The sequence below is a fragment of the Catharus ustulatus genome, chromosome 1, assembly GCF_009819885.2.
Source record: "Catharus ustulatus isolate bCatUst1 chromosome 1, bCatUst1.pri.v2, whole genome shotgun sequence".
Lineage (NCBI taxonomy): Eukaryota > Metazoa > Chordata > Aves > Passeriformes > Turdidae > Catharus > Catharus ustulatus.
This window is the reverse complement of record NC_046221.1, coordinates 128,325,057-128,343,405: the sequence shown is the minus strand read 5'-3', so window position 1 is coordinate 128,343,405 and position 18,349 is coordinate 128,325,057. Positions and strand designations below refer to the sequence as shown.

Genomic DNA, 18,349 nt, shown 5'->3' with positions numbered 1-18,349 from the left:
ATTTAATATCTGTGTAAAAAAAGTACAAATTTAAAAAATTACCAGTTTGATCATCATAAGGATAGATGTGCTCACAAGGAGACAGTGTTCTCTCATTGCCACTCATGTAAGTAAAGATAGAGAAACTGTTGATGCTTGACAGAGAAATCTGTTTCTGTAGGTTGAAATGTATAGCTTCACACAGTTCACGCTAGAAATTTTGCTGCTTAAATAAAATAAAAAAGGCAAACACCAACACAGAAAACAACCACCACCACCCAAAAAAAACCCCAAACATATACAAAAACCTCTTTCCCTCTGGATCCTTGTGAAGAATTGTTTTTTTTTTCTTCTACCCTAAGTGTCAAGGATGCAGTCTTCTATTTGGGTGATGTAGCACAACTCCAAAATTCAGAGACTGTCCTTAATGCTTTTCTTGCCCCTGTAACTCACAAGGATAAATACAAAAATGTCCCATATCAAAGATCATATAGGTACCAAGGAATTTTCTAAGCTCTTATTATTTTCTGGATTTACTGGTAAAATTTATCTAAAGGCTAAATTTTTTTCTGATTTGCAGTTTTTATTTGCTTCACATAGACTCAGTTTCTCTTTCAAATACTTTTCTGCTGTTTGTCCCTATGAGTAGCAGTTAGCTGCTTTCACAGTTTAATTGTTGCTGAGCATGTTTTGTTTGCTTACCAACCTGTTTGTCTTCTTGGCTTTAACATTTCTGATCTCTGACACAAGCCTGCCACTGTTAAGAGGCAACACCATTGTTCAGGGAACTTGCTTAAACAACATATGCTTTGTTCATTTTAAGCACTCTAAAAAAAGTCATCTGAAGGGTAACAGAGAGAGAAATTGTCAGATCTTTCATAAATATTTTTATCTGAGACGAGTGGTACTGTTTCTCTGTTCCACAGCCTTTCATCACAGCAAATTATGAGAGAGAAACATGATTTTCTCCATACAAAAAGAATTATAATGAGGGGAAGAAAAAAAAAAGTGTTTTAATTAAAAAAAAAAAAGTGATTTGAAGTAGGTAAATCAACAGACAACACCAATGCAGGGATTGTTTTCCTTAGGTAAATTATTTTTTAGCTGTGCAAAATTTCCTGTATAAAAAATATTCTGGATTAACCATGTATAGTTCATTCATGCACTTTTAGAATAACAGTGCCTTTTCCTAGTGCGTTTTGAAAGTGCTTGATGCAGAGAAGGCAGTTGGCTTCATGATTTACTCTAAGTAATTTATATTTGTTACATTTTACAATGAAAACAAACCTTATTCTGAAATAATTTTCAGATGCAGGAAAGGAGACCACTGAGGAGAATAGAAGGATAGCATTAGTACTGATTATTAGGTTTATGCCGTGTTAATTGACTGCAATAACATACCTTTTTACTTCAGTTTAATTCAAGGACAGATGGATACCAAATATCGCTTTTAAAAAAATTAAAAAGTAAGAGTATTTAAGTTTCTGGATTCCTAAGTTCACTTCGTCAAAGTTTCTAAAGCTTGTATTGGATGTAATTCATGCTCTTTAATTCAGATATATTGTAGGAGGAAAAGTAATTAGCTGGAGGTGGACTCTGCTTTGCTTAATTATCCCATCTCCAACAGGGCTAAATTCAGCTCTGACATACGGTGGCAAAAATCTCATTCACACAGCAGCAGCACTGCAGTGCATCATGCTCCGCTCTCACCAGATGGCACTTCTTCAGGTGTGTGTCACTGTAGGCACATACACACCTCAGGTTAGACAGTGGGAGCTGTTCAGTTTGTTTTTAATAGCAGCATATTTTCTGGACCTACACCCAGCTTAGCCCTTTTATACTTCCATGTAGAATAGCAAAGTACAAGATGTGTAAAGCTTCCAAGTAGAAGAGTAGCATAGAAGAGGCTTATTTCCCTCTCACTGTGAGAGAATGTGGTGGATACTGAAAGTGCTTGTTATCAACCCAAACATTCCCAAAACCTTCCAGAGCATACAAAATTATGACTCTGCCCTGATCTATTATTCCCTGATTCAGATGCCCCCAGCTAGATAATCATAAACTTTAAATTTCATCCACCTTTCAATTAACACATAGTTCCTGCACTATATAAAAAAGTCAACAATTCTTCTGCTAGGGAAACTGCACGTTCAGATGTTCTGTATGTCTGCCCTTATCTTCTGTAATTCACAGAATGTGAGGTTGATGACTGAAACTGTCTTCTGCAGCCACTCATGGCCTCATCAAACCTTAAGCAAGCTCCAGCATTTCAATTGTAAGCAATTACTGTCCATTAAGTACACCACTGAGAGGACTAATACCCAACTGCCAGAGCAAAATGTCACAGAATAATAAAGAGTTAGCAACATACTGATGCTTTTACACCCTGCTGAGGTATAAAAATTTCAGAATGACAGCACTGCTAATGCTCCCAACATGAGCATCAGTAGCCATAGTTACTGCAGCATGGGTCTCATCATTGATCCCAGTTACAGGGAGATAGATCCACTTAATCTAGTCCATCACTGAATTTGAGATAGCAGCTAGCCCAAATAAAAATTGTAGTACCAGGTACACTTTATATCTCTACAGTATTCCTGAAAGAGATGGTTCTCTGGTCTTTGCCCTCTCCACTGAACAAGGAGCTGTTCCCCTGTGCTGAGTCTGCTACCCAGCCCCAGCTTATTTGGCATCTTATGAGAGTGTCTTGTGAGTATTTCTTAGGATTGATTGAAAGTGGGCAATTCAGCAGTCAACTGCTGTTTTACTTTTTTCAGGCACTGTCTTTGGAGAATTTGTTTGCACCAATGAGAGACAACAGACTTACCCTGTCATCCTCTGAGGGCTTTACCATTGAGGAATGTGTATGTAGAAGAATTGGGTCTCATGACACATCATTAATGAGTGTGGAGATGCAGAAGACTAAGGCATACATGGAAGGTTAACATCAGGGAATTCATGTCAACCTCTTATTCGTGCAGGGTTATCTTCCATATTAATGGGTGACTGCTAGATTCAGCAAAAACAGTGTAGTAGGCATGATCCAAAGAGATGAGATTTGTAGAGCGAGGCAATAAAAAAGAGCTTGAATATTTTTAGTGCTTCCAGTTGAGCCTCCTAAGTGGTGTTAGAAGCATTCTGACAAGCAGAAGTATTTAAGGACAAGGACCCCAAATAACTTGACCTTTCTGTGTTGAAACTGTACTTCAGTTTGCTACAGCTCTTTGGCTGACTGCTAAGTCTTGCAGGCAAGAAATCATCATTTCATGTACGGTGGGAAGGCAAAGAGCTCAGTTTTGGTGAAGCAAAAGGGTCCAGCATCAGCCAAGTAGCTTTGCAAGAAGAAGTGGACACATTGGATATCCTGACCATTTATCATGTAATTGGGTAGCTTCAGGTGCTCTGGAGGAAGTGGAATCTTTTTAGAGCATGGGGATTTGGTGGTGTAGACTCACCAAAAGGACTGGGATCTCTTACCCTGGGCAGTGAGGGAGCAACACACATGCTCCTTAACACAGACTGTATAATTGCCAGAACAATTGTCCCAGCATTACAAACAGTCTTACTGCAAGTGTTTCTGAGTTGCTGCTGTGGGAGTCAGCCTTCCATTTTCTTTGGCACTATTCTGGTTTCTGGGGTAACCTGATAGATTTAATAAAAATGCAGGTAACTCACTTTAACCACCACTAGAAAATATAGTTTCTCAGACTCCATCTCGCTCTGTTCCCTCAAAACTAATTGTTAGTATCTCAGATGACTGTGTCTTTAAATACCATTTTTCCTGACTAGTCCATTCAGTTTCCATTTTCCATGACAGAGACAGTTTTATTTCTTTTCCTTCTGCTAAGACTTTTTTCCTCTGTGAAGTCTTTTTCAAACAAAATTGACCTTCTTGTTTTCATATAAGATCTTTAGATGAGGGTCCTTCTTTCTTGGCACTGGAATCTGAATATTTTCTGAAGGTAGATAAGAAAGGCAATTTCTTTCCTCTCAAAAAAAAAAAAAATCAAAAAGTCTCCCATGCTGTCTCACTTGTTGGCTAGTAGTACTTAATTTTATCATACCATGTTTAAAGTGTAAGATTAATGCATTGTTTCTGTCATTTTTACAGAGATAGTGCACGGTATATCTGAAATTGTCAATAAAGCATGCTGCATCTGGAACTTTTCCATGATGCTCTCACTCTCTATGAAACATATGATGTGTTTAAAATCAGGAACTCACTTTCTGGTTTTGCCCAGTCAGCTGGGTGATAAGAGAGAAATACAGTGCAGTGATACATGATACAGTGTGACCTGTATGCTTTCTGTCCAGATACCACAGAGTTGAACAGCACTGCCATTTGAATTGTTATTTAAATCTTTTAAACATGAATAAAAGATACTGATTTTCTCTGCAGTGAGGGCTTTCCCAACAAACTTACAGAGAGGTTGAGTTTCTGCACATATAAAGATCAAAGTACATCCTACACCTAAGAACTCCTAAAAGCTTTCTTTGTATGTCTGCCCATTCTGTGGAATGCCAAACTGAATTGTCAGGTAGAAATCTAGCTCCCATACTGACCCTTCAAAAAGAGGTCCTTTGTATCTTATTTTCTCAGTATTTGAATTCTCAAAATAGGACTTTACAACTAGACAGGTCAATCATTAAAGCAAAAGTAGTTTGCAAGGTTTTGTAGCTGGACTCACTTGCATAAGAGGTAGAAAAAGAAACTGCCAAAAGCAAATTTCAACCTCTGCTGAAGGGTCTCATCATAATTGCTGGCAAACTAACCCATTGCAGTAGTTCAGCAAGTCTTCCAAGTACTGGAGTTTGTAGCAAAAATTTGGTTCATTTCAGGAGGACTTGCAATGCACATCTATCTCAGAGAGAGTGAAAACATTATTTATTTAATAAGATTGCAGAGTAAGTCTCTACTTGTTAGGAAATTATTTCACCTTTCCAATGAAAAATCATATTCCAAGTGCATCCACGTGCTTCTGGAGAATGCTCCAAGACTGCTACATGGAACAGATCCTTGCATTTTGTTAAATTGTGTCAGCTAAGCATAATATGAGGTCAGATTCCATGTTCAGTAGACATGCATTGCATCAGTAGATCTATCTGGAATCCTGTCATTTGTTGAGGGAGAGATTTTTATTACTGTTACTATTTTGCTGATTACATAAAATGGGTTAATCTTTGGATTACCTTGCACTGATCATATTGAATTATCAAATTCTCCCAAGAAAGCATGTGTTCATTTTCCCTGCCCTTCCAGTGGCTCTTCAAGTATGTCCTCCATTCCTCTTTAAGCCCCCAGCAATGCAGGCTTCAACAGCAGAACTGAGGCATGACTGAAGCCTTCCCAGTTGACGACCTTCATATTTCCCCATGGGATTAATAAAATAAGATACATACTCTGGTGGAGGTGGATCAGTAAAGACTCTAGGAAGGACCACCTTGGTATACAACCTTACAAAATAAGTTGCTTGGTTAATTTAGACCAAGGAAACCAAGGGCCCAGGAAAATCTTAAAGCAGCTTTCCAGTACCCAAAAGGGGCCTGCAGGAAAGGTGGGGAGGAGCTCTTCTATCAATGACTATAGCGATAAGACAGAGGGTTTCAAACAGAAGATCTATGTAGGGTATTTTTAGGGTAGATTTAGGTTACGTATTAAAAAGAAATTCTTTACTGTAAGAGTGGTCAGATGATGGAACAGGTGGCTTAGAGAACTTACGGATGCCCCATCTCTGGAAGAGTCCAAGGCAAGGCTGGATGGGGCTTTCAGCAATCTGGTCTTGTGGAAGGTGACCCTGGCTATGGCAGGGGGTTGAAGCTGCATGATTTTTAAGGTCTCTTCCAGTAAAAACCACTCTGAGATCCTAATATAATTCATCCAGCCCACAGGGTTATTCCAGGACACTTGTTTCCCAGGATTTATCAGCCCTTCCCTGCCAAGATACATGTCCTTAACATGGTGAGGCTCCTTTAATGTCCTCAAGAAAAGTAGCAGGTGCAAATATTTTCCTGTCACTCCGTGGTGTTCAGACCCTTGCAGTTACCACTGGCTGTCAGCAACATGAATTGCTGTAAGTAGCAGCACTTACTCCTGTAGTGTTATTTATTGAAGACACCACGAGTGCAGGACTTAGATGGGTGTGTATTTAGTCATGCCCAGCACTTCTGGAAAACGCTGCTGTGTGCATGCAGCACCATTATTCTGTGCAGATAGAGCAGATCCAGTGATTCTGGCAAGTGTGGGTAGCCCTGCTATGTGAAAGGAAGCAACATGTGGCCCTTCTCTGATATCTTAAAAGGTCAAACACCTGCTGTTTAGAAAGGTAACTTTACTAGAAGACTCATTTCTGAGGCTCAGGAATTGCCAATCCTGATCTCAAGCCCCAGATCTAAATGAGGCTTTGTAAATCAGCTTTTTGTTGGGAGAGGGAGTGCATGTATTGCCTAATAGAAGATCCTTATCTTACCAGCTGTTCCAGTGTCACAGTTGTGTCACTAAAACCCACCAACCTTTAGATAGTCTTGGAAAGTCTGATAAATCTGTGTTTGTGTGAAGAGAGGGCAAGGAGACTTTAGGACTGATTGTTTTGGGATTTGCTTTATTTTTCATGGCATACAGTAATGTTTACACTAAAATTCTGCTATTAGTGACTCAGAAAAGAAAGCGCTTGCTTTTTAGAGGAGGTTGGGAGAGAATGTTAGGGCTACAGACAAGGTAAGAAAAAGAAAAAGAAAAAAAAGAAAAAGAAAAAGAAAGGAGCAAATAGACCATGACCAGCTCTGTTCTGAGGGTCTAAAACAGAAGACTTTCTGCAGTATGTTGTTGCTCTCATGAATGGTTACTGCTAAATATATAATACAACAACAAATCCTCAACTTTACCATGCAGATCTGCATGACTTCAGCTGAACAAAGCCATCAAGGACTGCTCTAAGCAGAAACAAATAAGCTGCTGTGAACTTTCTCTCAGCAGTCTCTGGATGCCACAAAAGCCTTCTGGGTATCTAGGCAAGATCATCAGCCCTATGTGAACCAGAACAACATTCCTGGGTTTTCAGTTTTTCTGGTAGCTGATAGGATGTGGTGGTTGTTTATTCCAAGCTATATTTGCAGCATTATAGATAACTACAGAGGGTAAACATATGCATACATGTTTATTGGAGGGTGGGTATGAATATGAGAGATTATTTTAAAGCTGTTAACTGCATTTGTCAGAAACTCAGGTTTTGCATTTCCTTCATTCTGGAAATAGCAAAACCTGTGAAATAGCTGTCAGCTGCCCTATGTCTGAAATGTTCTGGTGTTATTTTCAATCTGCAGTGCTCTTTAGTTAAGAGAAATTGCATGTTTACAGATGGAAGGATCATCAAAGTCTTTCTTCTGCTTGTTTAACCTGTTTGGTTTCTTGATGTTTAATATATGATATGAACAGCCTGATTCGTATCTGTCAGCCTGGAGAAAAGGCAAATTACTTACAACCATCCCTACACTTGAGTACTTGTCTTTCATAGAGAGCTTAGGCCCTTTTTAATTAAGCTGCTCAATTGTAATATATAAGTGTTTTCTGTTATTCACATATTCCTATGAATTTTGTAACAGTTATCTTTAAATAACCAAAAAAGGAAGAACTTATTCCAGACTGGCTTGCTAGACATTTTTCTGTCAATACTTTTTCCTGGACATCTGGCACTTAATCAGGGAACAGAAATGAACCATGCGAGGAAAGATAAGCCCAATTTAGTTTTGGCTTTTAGATTGCTAAGGACACAAAAAGTAAATTTAAACACAGTTAATGCCTTTAAAAGGCTGAGAATACTGCACTAGATTTTAATGCCCAAAGATTTCTAAAAGCTGTAAAAAAAACCCCATAATATTGCCATGGACTATTGGAATTCATGGCAATGTGTTTTGTCATTTAATTACTTTAATTGCACCCCTTTTATTTTTTAGTTATAAGTACAAAAATGACACTTTTATATCTCACAAAAAATTATTTTTGTGTCGCTATGTTCTAGGCAGTATTTTAATTTTTTATTATTTTCTAGATAGTTTTGCGGACTGCACGAAGCTCTTCTATGTTTGTTCTGTGGTCGGTGTATACTTTATGTTCTCATTTGTTATGAAGATTTAAATTTCATATTATTAATTTATTTTGAGAAAATGGCAAATGTGTTTGCTAAAACTTTGGTAATAGAGAAAACAAAATAAGCACCAAGACACTAAGCATGTACTAAAACTGCAATATACTAAGTACAGACTGCCAGAGTCACTTAGAAAAAGCATGAAACATGCTCCTAGAAGTACTCATGACTGGGGAGTTTATCTTACACTTTTTGAAGCCACAGAATTTTAACTATTTTTTCACATTTTCCTTCTCGTTTCTGGGAATATAGTGTTTATGCAACAAGTGTGACATACATTCATTTTGATGGTCAGACAGATCAGATGTTGGTCTTATATTACACATGTTAGTCTCCTAAAGCTTTGGTATTCTTTGCTGAATTATCTCTACTACTATGGACTTCTTTCTCCTGGAAATTTAAAAAAAATGTTAAAAAAGACACATCAACTCTGTATAAGGGAGAGATTAGGAAATACAGGCATTGTCATGGATGACATTTGACATAGTTTTTGGTTTACTGATTAATAGAGCTTCCAAAAGTTTTCCAACTAGAACTATTCTAACAAAAAAAATTCCAAGTAATGACATTTGATATCATATTTTCTGATATTTTTAAGTAATTTTAAGTGGCAAAAATCAGTAGAATGCTTAAAAAGATAATGCTTTGAATGGAAAAATCAGTCTATCTGTGTATAAAAAAAATTCCTAATCTATTCTTGTAAACTTTCCTTATTTTTCATCTAGTTGTATCCTTGGAACAATGTAATTGCTTTCTTGTACTTAGAAGTGTAGAATAGGTTCCAGATATGATTGCAGTCATCATACCTACCATTTTATTTTATTTATCCCAGATGGAGAACATCTTTTTTAGAGAAATCTATGGTTGAGGAGAGTGCAATGCACTAAATTTATCTTACAAATTATCTAAGCATTCTTATTTCCTTGAGTAGGATTGCCTTCACTGTGCAGAATCATTATTACATTAAGTTCTTCTTTTCATGAAGCTTGTTTGCTATGATGAAGGGAGAAAAAACATGTTTATCTCCTTTTTGTTTTTCTTCCCTTAACTATGTCATCAGGAGCAGCTGAAGCTCAAGTTTTTTCACGCTTCCAGCTAGATTCAGAAGCTCTCTTCAGCCAAACAATATAATTTGCTTTAGTGATTGGAAACAACAATTTGTTTGCAGCTATTCCCTTACCCTTTTCAGAAAAAAGTCCCTTCCTGTCTGTAGGAATTAATAGTATGGGGTCAGGGAACTGGAAGAAAATACTGCTTGCTAAGGAGGCTTGGTAATAAAATAGAATAGAATACAATCTGTCATATAAAGTAGGATAGAGAAATACACATCAAGATTTATGTGACACAAAAAATTCTGTCAGTGACTCACCATTAGCGAAAATAGGGGGAAAGCCCCAGTGAGTGTAGTATACAAAAGTGTATTTTGCCCAAAGTGTAAATTTTCCCACAGGAAAACTTGTATTGTGCTTGAAGTGATGGTGCTGATCTTGACGAAATGGAAGACTGTGCCATCTTTAACATATAGTGAGGTGGGTGTCAATCTTTTCTCACAGGTAACAAGCAGTAAGAGAAAAGGAAACAACCTCAGGCTGTGACAGGAAAGCTTTAGATTGGATATTAGGAAAAATTCCTTCACCCAAAGGTTGCCAACCATTGGAGCAGGCTGCACAGGAAGTTGGTTGAGTCACCATCCCTGGTGGTATTTAAAAACTTGTGGATGTATGGCTCTCAGAAATGTGGTTTAGTGGCAGACTTGGAAGTCTTTGGTTAATGGTTGGAATTGATGATCTTAAGTGTCTTTTCCAGCCTAAATGATTCTATGATTTCTGTGCCAGTGCTACAGTCAAGTAAATCAATATGAAAGCAAAACTCATTCATTCAAACTACTGACAGAGTGGTAGTTAAAACTGAGTACCATCACATGAAGAGCCAGCTAATTTATACAGGGGCAGAGTATCTGGCATGCACACAAATAATGCTAGGCTAGTGAGTCACCTAAAGTTAAGGAGAGTGCCATGTAAAGCAGCCTCTCTAATGATGCTAACAGCAATTGAAGAAAACCTGTAAATTCAGACACCTGCATGTGAGTCTTTTTCCAAACATGTGAGCAAGAGTGAGGATCTAAAAGACTAGGGAGATTGAACTAATTTATCTCAATTGTTGAAAGTGGATTTTCAGAAATATATTCTTTTAAGGATTCTATCTTTCATTCACCTGAAATCTTTCTGAACTGCTGTGTATATGTGACTGGTGTAACAGAAATGAGTACCTTGGCATTCCTGAGTTACTGTGGTGTTCTGGGTTAATTGATATGGACCCTAGAGGTCTAAAGGAGAATACAAACATGTTCTGAATCTTGGCATAAGAAGGCAACTGATTCCTCAACAAGCACATAGATTGGTGTTTGCCATATTTGTAAGCCCAGCAGGGCACATTCATGATGACCACTGCAGGAGTCGGACATTTGTACAGTTCAGAGGTCCAAACTGAAAAAAGTTCCTTATTTTAATGGAGCAACATGGGTGTCTCCAATGAGATGATCAGAGCCCTTATGTCAGCTCTCTGAAATACCTCATGTAAACAGTCCTAAAATCAACTAATCTCACTTCCTGTAAACAAAAGACTATGTAGTTCTTTTCTCAGAAAATGGATTAAAGAGCACTTTTATTACAGTGCCTAATATCATTGCAAAGGCTTAGAAATATCCATCTTTTTCTCTCTAAAATACGCTCATAAAATTTCAAAGGTGACTGTGCCCAAATTCAGCTTCTAATTGTTGGAACAGTTATGTCTTTATCTGAAACACTTCTCTTCTCCATTATGTCTTCCCCATATTCCAGTGTCAGATACTTGTGTGTACACCTTGCTAAGTGGCTTCTCAGTGTTTTTTTCAATTTTGAGTAGCTGGAAGGCTCAAGAAGTATAAGTCAAAAAGCTTCTCTTTTTAGATCCACAGTTATTCTGTAGTCCTGACATTACTTTTTCCTTCTTGGGATGTGGATGAGCTGGGGATTGTTCCCTTAGGGGTTTTATGGATGCTGGATTATGTAGTACAGCAAAACCAAATTTCTCAGTTTATACTTGATTTTTGTCTCTAAATGTATCAAGTGCACATTAACCCTTCGTTTTGTGGCAGTGTGTGGGACTAGCAAGGTGTCATCTGCCTTTGTGCTACTTTCCATGACCACCTCCAATACTGGCTAGATTTTTGTTTCCCAGTGTTTTCTTTTGGTGCACTTAAACACCATGGGGTTTGGAGTTGCTATGATTGAACCTCATGTTGCAGTAAACTCTAGATTACAGCGACTTTAGGTTACAGTAAATTGTCCTTGGCGGTTTTAAAGAATTCAAAAGTTGTGTAACTTGCCAGCTCTACCACAATATGTTTTAGCTTGTATTGAGAGATTCTAAAAGTGAATTATTAACTCTGGAACAAAAAACTAACTTCTAAGGTAAAATGCACATGTCAACCGTTTGTTGGTTTTTTTTTTATGTCTTCTGCATTAAGCTTTGAAATGTGTCACAGTTAGTTTTTAGTTCATTTTGATGTACTTTATTAATTCCATGTAATTTGTGCTATTGTTTAAATACATTGCCATAGGATACAAAACCAGAAACCTTAAAAAAAATAGTCCAAGTATGTTAAATCAAGGCAAACAAGATAAGGTACAGGACCCCTAATCTTTACATGTGTATGAAGTGTTTGGCAGAACACTTTGTTAAAATATGATGTCTAGCACAATACACTGTTAGCCTATAAATCTCTGTGGAAGTAGACCAAATTTATTTATGCTGTTATTTATGCCTAAAACTGACATCTGGCTTACCAGTCATTACCCCTAGGTTATGTTTTCAAGTACTGAAACTAGGTTGGCTGTTTGCCAAGTGCAAGGAATTTCCTCAGTTTTTCAGGCGTTATTAACTAAAGGTTAGTATTTTTTTTTAAGTTCATCTAATATGAATAAGGACTAAAAAATATGAGAAATTGATTTAGACTGGCAAGGAGGAGTTTTCAGAATCAAAATCCATTAGGTAAGATGATACAGATTAATGTGCCAGCAGTGTTTGCATAATAGACCTGCTCATGCTTTACTACATCAGTCTTCACTGGTACCAAGCTAGTCCAGTTACTGAGTGAGGTCCGTTCATAAAGAGGGAGTGGCTGGTTGAGATTAAAATTTAGTAAAGCACAAAGGAGATTGATAAAGTTTAGCTGAGGGCATATGTCTCATTTTGTTAATTCAATCTATAGTTCAGAATAGCTTTAAGTTTCTTACTGACATGAAACTCTTGTATTGCATTATCTGTTAGTCAGTCTTTTACCTCTTTCTTTCTCTCTCAGAGACCCCCATTTCTTGCTGGTATTCAGTGACCTGCCCTCCCTTCTAAGCTATTACAGCAATGAGCTGCTGAGAATTACGAAACCAAGAATTCTTAGGTAGCTCTACATAGTCATGCAATATGTATTTTTAATTCTACCATAGCAGAATATTGGTTTTCACCCAGTATTATCACTGAAAGAGGCTGAGAAGAATGACTAGCACACTTGATAAATGCCAGTCTCTCAATTGCAGTGTTAAAAAATGCATAGATGTTCTAAAAAGACTAAGAATTCATTACTGATATATAATATAAGGAAAATATAGAAATAAAATGGGGGCAAGGAAAAAATTTATCTACCAAAGGACTTCCCTTAAAGTCTTTCTCTCCAACTCATTTTACCTGGAAATGTTACAGATCTCTGTACCAGTTGTACCAGAACTTGGTTTTGCAGATTGCAAAGTTTTTCTCTGACAGATAGAAACAAATGTGAAAATGTTGGAAAGTTTTATATCTGGGAAAAAACCTCAACACAATACTCTCTGCTTCCTAGACCAACCAACCGCTGCGTTTTACAATTTAAGAAAGTAGGATTGTTTTTAAAGAATTCCAGTTTCAAGAAGGATGGTAATGGGTAACATTGCATATAAAATGTATGATGTTAAACAGATAAACATGATAGCTGTCATTAATAAAAAATATCTCTTGAGAACTTCATGTAGGTTTGGCCAGTACTGATATTTTTGTTCTTACAGAAATCTGTTAGTTTACCATTCTAAATATTAGTAGTTTAGGATAATGTGATAGGAGCATAAATATGTGTCATATATTTGGAAAATGGAAAGCAAAAGTCTTTTAATAATTTTGAGAAATAGAAAGAAAACTCCTGAAAACCACTTTTGTGCTAGATTCACTGTGTTTAATAAAATCTGAAAAATGAAACAATGTAAACATGCTGCTTGCATTTTTAATTGACTCTGAATGAGGCAGCAGTACAAGTGTGTTGAAGGGTACCATGGAAATACAAAATAATCTGGAAGGTAATGGACAGTTCTAAATGGGTTTTAAATTTAGATAAACGTTACATAATGCATTCCAGGCACATGGCATTATATATAAGCATTGTTGCTGCAGAAAGGGAGATAATATTGTTTAAGCTCGTCAAGCCTCAGCACTCCTCTGTCAGGTTATTTTTCATACATAAATAAGTGAAAATCTGACCATAGTATTGCTGAAAAGAGGAGCCGCTTGTAAGAAGCCTCTGGCTCTGTGTTTATAATTTTTGAGTGTAGTTAATATGATGTGTTCCTGTTTACCTACCCAGTGAAACACAGAAAAAAAGATACCAGTAGTGATTCCATTTGTCCCACAGTCCAAAAAACTTAGGCTGCTCTGAAAATCAGACCCTGGTATGCAGTTTCTCAGGTTTTCAGTCATGATTGGTCCCCCAGCCCTCACTCACTGATCACAGAGACTGGTATCTACTAGGGATCTATAGGGATCCACATGCTGCCGTGTGAGACCAGGACTCCCCATGAGCTATAGCTACTGATTCCTTTTCAGTGTGAGTACAGTTTGATTCCTGCCACAGATGCAACTTAATTTGAAGCCCCTGTCTTCATTGAATTTACCACCTCTGTGCATTCACTAGTGAAGCTTTCAAGCACGTGTTTGGCACATCATGTGGAATATTAATGATAGTCCTGATACTTTCCAGGAGAAATACACATAAAAGCACACAGTAATTCAATGTGTATTAGCCATTACAGTTGCTGAGAAATAATTTTTACAAAGAACCACCTATTCACTTAAAAGTAATTGTTAAAGGTCCTTTGCTATGGATTAGAACCTGAATGCAGCATTGCAAAGCAGGTTACTTATCTTTCTGTACTGTTTTGCAATCTGTGGATTGCTGCCTTCTTTTCTGCCTAATTTCTATTTTGCTGCTGAAATATGAGATCAATCCTTCCTCGAAAAAAAACCTACCACAGTCTTTTTCTTGGCTGGAGAGAGGAAAGGAGACCTTTTTTTCAAGTTTTGCTTTCAGGAGTTCTCATAAAGATCTCTTGTCATAGCAAAGGACATAGAGTTCCCTGGAGAAAAAAAACAGCTCTCAAGTAAATGGTGGTCATTTAGATGTGGGTCATTTTGACGTGATACATGATAGACTTAAATTTCTATGAATGGTTGCTGATAGCAAACAAAACTTCTTGGAGACCTTACAGCGATAAATTTACCCCTGAAATGAAAGGCAAAGAAAGCTTTCCAGAACTGTGTGAAGCATAAATCGAGCAAATGGATTCTATTTCTGCTTGCATAGTTCTCCTTTACAAATGTTGTCATTCAAAACTAAAATATTTCTCCATAATTTCTGATAATACTATTCTGATAGTGGGCAGGTCAGTTCAAGGCAGAATAAAACAAGTGCAGACAAAATGTAGTATCAAGAAGCAGGAATTGCAAGCAAGTCATCTGGAAAACATACAGACAGATCAAATGTGGAAGAATTAAAAAAACCCAGGAAAATAAATAGCAACAGAAAACTTATTTGAGTCTGACACTTCTGCAAGAAGTTTAAAAATTATCTAAGTATGCAGTTGCAAATGGAGATGATAAAATACACGTTGAAGTTTGCCAGCAGAGTATGCAAATGCCAAGGTGATAAATAGCAAACAATTGCAGATAGCAGGAGCCTGCGTTCCCAGGCAGGGCACAGAGCTGCTGTTCTGTGCAGAAGGATCAGCTCTGCCACTTTCTCCCATTCTTGTCACTTTTGTCACTGCTCATCAGCGGTGAGCAGGCTGTCAGGAAAGTGTCTCAGCACAGGCATGTGCACACGCTTCAGTCTGGCTGTGGAAGGCCTGCTCAGGAACATAAACATGTTTTAAACACATGAGTGCCTTGCCCTCCAGTGCTTGTTAGTTCCTCTTGCTGCATGGTCTCAGCACTGAGGCTCTGCTCCTGCATGTCACTGCTAGGACATGCCTTGGCAGTGCTCGCTCCTGTTCTGGTCTGCTGGAACTCCTCGCTGGGACTACAAAAGGAGCAGAATAGGCAGGAAGTGTGAGTTGAAAAAAGAGGTGTGAGATAGGCAGCCAAGGAAAGCTGTGCTCATTTACCTTCTGTTCCTTTGGCTTCTTCCTGGTGTGACCTGCTCTGCCCAGCTTCATGTGACAAAATGACACTGGGTTCTTACTCGTGTCACCCTTTAATTCCTTAACTAATTGATATTGTACTTTTCAACAGAATGTCTGTTTTGCTTCTTGTGTATAATAATACAGAAAATATATTTTCTATGTTATAATATAGAAAATTCATAGACTCAATAAATAAATATATTATCCTGGCAGTATGTTTTCCTGGTGCTGGTTATTTAGTATATTAGCTTTTAAAATGTCTGTCTTTGCTGTAGCAATAGTATTAGACTCTTTTTATATGGGAGTAGTCTGGTTGTTCTTTCATCACAAAAAGATGACCAGTGTCTAGTTTATCTATGAGCAGACTACATTATTGTCTCACAAAACAATGTCCCAGTGCTAGGATTGCTTCATTAAGTTTATGCTACATAGACATAATTATGCAGGAGCTAAGAATAGCTCATCTAATTGAAAATAATGATTATAGAGAAAGAACGGGTTTGATTAGTGTTACTAAGCAAGCACATACCGTACACCCATTCATGAACTGCACAGAGCACATATGGGATTATACGCTGTATTTGTTTTTATTAACAGTTTCTTTCCCCCATCCTGAGTACAAAGCAAAGGTGTTACAACTCATTTGCCCATTATCTTTTTTCTCACAGACCTGGGGGGACCTGCAAGAAGGCAGCATAAGCTAATATTTATCCAGTAAATTATGACAAGTTAAGCTTTGAAAGAACATTCAACATTTATCCCCACACACATTTTAGTGAGGATGTAACTTAAATAAATCTTCTCCAGGCACTACAGATGAAACTGTCTATGTGGTTTTTTTATGTCTGTGTTTATACTAGTACCCTACAGGATTAAACATCCTTTTAGAAATGCAAAGTCTGCCATACTGTTAATCTCTTGATGCTCATTCTGGTTAATGCTAACATTTAATTCCTCTTTTGTCTAAAACACATAGAACCCTTCTTTATGTCTTGAAAATAAGCCTGAATTTTTACAGTGAAATTGTTAGAAATTTTCATTTATTTAATTGCTATTCATTGCTATTACCAGGCACATGGGATAAAATTTGGTGCTATTGTCTTTTTAACTAATTATTTTCTTACCTCTGTGTCAGTCTTCTACTAGAATGTTATGAGAAAAGTGATGAGATCATGAAATTTAATGTATTTTATTTAGAAATGTTAGTAATATCTTTAGAGTCTCAAAATATTCTGTTGGTTTGCCATGTTTAGCTTCCCCTCTGTTCTAACGAGCCATTTCATAGCTCTGGGCTATGTGCTAATGCTGTAGAGGCACAGAGAGATCACTGCCATCAGGAATTTTTAAGCAGATGACTGTTCGGAAAATGAAGTGTTGAGGGAAGATGGGACAAGCAGTGATGCAAACCTACAGTAACATAACTATCAGTTTGCAGTCTGGCCTTTGCACAGGCTGTTTTTGGGAAACAGCAAGAGGAAAAATGTGGAAGCAAAGTGCAGATTGCTTTACCAAAATATTCCATACTGTTGTCTTGACTTCAGAAAAGTTGCCTTTTCAGATTGTTTTTGGATTTGAAATTCAGTGAGTTGCTAGAATTTAGGACAGTTAAGTCCCCATTTCTACAACTGTCTATTGAAGTGTTAGACACATTTTCAAGGCTATTCATTACCAACATAATCTGTTTGTGGAAGACATTTCCTATTTTTTGGGCCAATATACTTGAATTTTGCTCTTCAGAAAATTTTATATGGCACCCAGCATTCACCCAGCATTAACTTTGAAATGTGGGAAAGGTAGGAGCATTCCTCAGTCCCTTTGAATACCATGTGTCCTGAAATCCCAGAACCCTGTTTATAAAGGAGTCAGTGTGGTGGCCCAGTCTGACCTTCTGTACACATTCTGGTAACATGTAAAAAAATCCTAATCCTGTATTTCTGTCAGATACTATTCTTTCCTGCTATTTAGAAACTTTAATTACAAGCTTGGGCTGTAAACTGGGTTCCTGCAAGTAAATATGATCCAAGGATGAACCGGACTGAAGAGCTGAGAGGAGCAGTGATTTGATCCTGGAATACTTCGCTGATTTGCAGTTCCTTACAACGATTTGTCCTAAGAGTGCTCTGTACAGGGTAGTGTATGGTATCTGAGGTGCTTTGCTCTCACATGCTTGATGCAACTGATAAAAGACTCCTCTGCATCTAAACTCTTTTCTGCTTTGTACAGAACCGCGCATGCAAGAGCTAAAGCTGATGCTGCGGATCAGGCTGCTCAGGCTGCTCGCCAGGAATGTGATATTGCAAGAGCAGTTGCCAGAGAACTTTCACCAAATTTCTACCAACCAGGTAATTGTAGATTGGGCTTTTATGTGGCTATTTGTTTTATTCAAGTGAAAAGATCTTGTGTTAAGTTAAAGGGTTGATTCCATCTTGAATGCTGTCTTTTGTACAGAAATAAGTCATGTATATGTCATGAAGAGTGTATACATTGCTCAAGGAGATTTTATTTTCCATTTTTAATAATTTGTTGACTATTTCTTTGCATGAAAACAGTTGAGTGTTGAAAAGTCAGTATGAAGCATATAACTTTGCCTCTGATTAATAGTTTATTCAGGACAGTATCAGACTTCAGCAATCATAAATTAACAGAAATTTGGATCAGTTTTATATTGTGTCTATTAGTGGGAAGATTTATAGCTTTTTTATCATCCAATGGAATTCCTGACGGTCTTGGTTAGCTGAGGTCTAAATTTTGGAGAATGCTTTACCATTAGAC

The 18,349-nt window shown here is 37.4% G+C and overlaps 1 protein-coding gene across 5 annotated transcripts in view; it reads left to right on the top strand.

Moving 5' to 3' along the window:
- JPH1 (junctophilin 1) overlaps positions 1-18,349 on the top strand; it is an 81,617-nt gene that overhangs the window by 36,255 nt on the left and 27,013 nt on the right. For all 5 annotated transcript variants that reach the window (XM_033060851.1, XM_033060844.1, XM_033060826.1 and 2 more), the window contains exon 3: positions 17,801-17,919. In XM_033060851.1, the coding sequence (XP_032916742.1) occupies positions 17,801-17,919 (119 nt within the window). The remainder of the gene's footprint in view (positions 1-17,800; positions 17,920-18,349) is intronic.